Below are 1,408 nucleotides of genomic sequence, written 5' to 3'. Positions count from 1 at the left end.
GAATACTCACTCTTATCCCTAAAGAAGCTACCAAGGAGAGGGAAGCCTCTGTCATTGCACTCAGAACCTGTAATAACTTTGCAACAGATGTACTATCAAGCATGTCTTGTACTAGCTGAGTATTGGTAGTTTACTGTATACTGAATAAGGGCATGTGAATGCACCTTATTTACAGGGGTTTGAGTGTTCTTTTCTCATTTTAATTAATCAACTTTTTAGTTGCCTTTTCAATTTCCTAGCCCTCAAATGTATACAATTTATTTTCTCTGAGTTTTGAATATGAAGTATCTGAAGCAAACAGATCAAGCTGGTTTGGTGCCCTGCTGGGACCTGACTGAAAGTAGCTCTGAAATGATCCCTGATATTCGGTCTGACACCCCTCCGCATACAGACCTTGGCTGGATATGGCCAGCCTTTAGTCATAGCAACATTATTCTACGTGCTCATGAGACTGAAAAAGGGCAGGGGCACACTGAGACAGTGCAGGAACGTGTACGAGAAACTCCCTGCTTGCATTTGTAAATAACATTTCCCTCACCACCCCTGACAACTTACAGGCTGCCAAGGAAAAACAAAGCATCCCAGCTAAAGAGCCACAGCTCTGCGGCAACAGCTGTCGAAAAGCATCAAGCATGTGTGAGTGAACTGGACCAACAGATCTTGAAGCAGCTCCACTTACCCTTGGACTGCTGAGAGGACTGGTGGAGAGCCCAGACGACGCTCCGCTGATTGACCGAGACCTGAATGGACACAACAAGGAAAAGAGCCCTCAGAAAACTTGGCCAAGCAAGACCCCCGAACACCAGCCACCACAGGCACAGGCATGAAGTGAGGAGGAGGAGGGAGGCTGTCACTGGAGAAGCACATGACTCTTCCCTTTCGCTACTGTCACGTTTGTCAGCTGTCCCACCCTCAAAACAAAGAAATGCCGTTGCTCAGGGACGATACTATAATCCCTTCTCATCAAGGGAGTTGCTACCTTCTTTTTGGTCATCAAGCACATGGAAGCTTCTAAGTCTGACCTGAGTAAGCTGAATTCGAAAAGGCACACCATCGCGATGGAAGCTCACACGGGCGTAACCCTTTCCAGTTTCTCACTGATGGATTTCACGTCTCTGCTCTCCAGTAAGATCTCCTGCCGTTGCATTAAACAAGCCAGCTCTTCCCTCTGGATAACCAGTTCTGCTGTTGCTGCTGACCTTACTAATATCAAGATAAGAGCCCAAATGTTCTCAGAAAGAAGCCAGTCAAGGGAGAATAAACTGTCCCTCTATTTGCTGACAAGGTCACCTACACTGTAACGCCCTCATGCTCTCCAGCAAAGGCCACCTACGAAAAATGTCAGCTGCAGGCAACAGAACGCACAAACGGGCTGTGCTCAATGTGCTGAAAGGGGAGGCAGGCTAAA

General features: G+C 47.2%; 1 protein-coding gene across 1 annotated transcript in view; it reads right to left on the bottom strand.

Moving 5' to 3' along the window:
* Nucleotides 1-1,408, bottom strand: part of LOC104275714 (serine/threonine-protein kinase BRSK2) — a gene marked incomplete at its 5' end in the record, with an annotated part of 58,252 nt that overhangs the window by 11,795 nt on the left and 45,049 nt on the right. The window contains one exon of the mRNA XM_009871748.1: nt 680-740. Within this exon, the coding sequence (XP_009870050.1) occupies nt 680-740 (61 nt within the window). The remainder of the gene's footprint in view (nt 1-679; nt 741-1,408) is intronic.

Source organism: Apaloderma vittatum, unplaced genomic scaffold, assembly GCF_000703405.1.
Source record: "Apaloderma vittatum isolate BGI_N311 unplaced genomic scaffold, ASM70340v1 scaffold13426, whole genome shotgun sequence".
NCBI lineage: Eukaryota > Metazoa > Chordata > Aves > Trogoniformes > Trogonidae > Apaloderma > Apaloderma vittatum.
The sequence above is the reverse complement of the archived record's forward strand: the minus strand, read 5'-3'. Positions and strand labels throughout refer to the sequence as shown.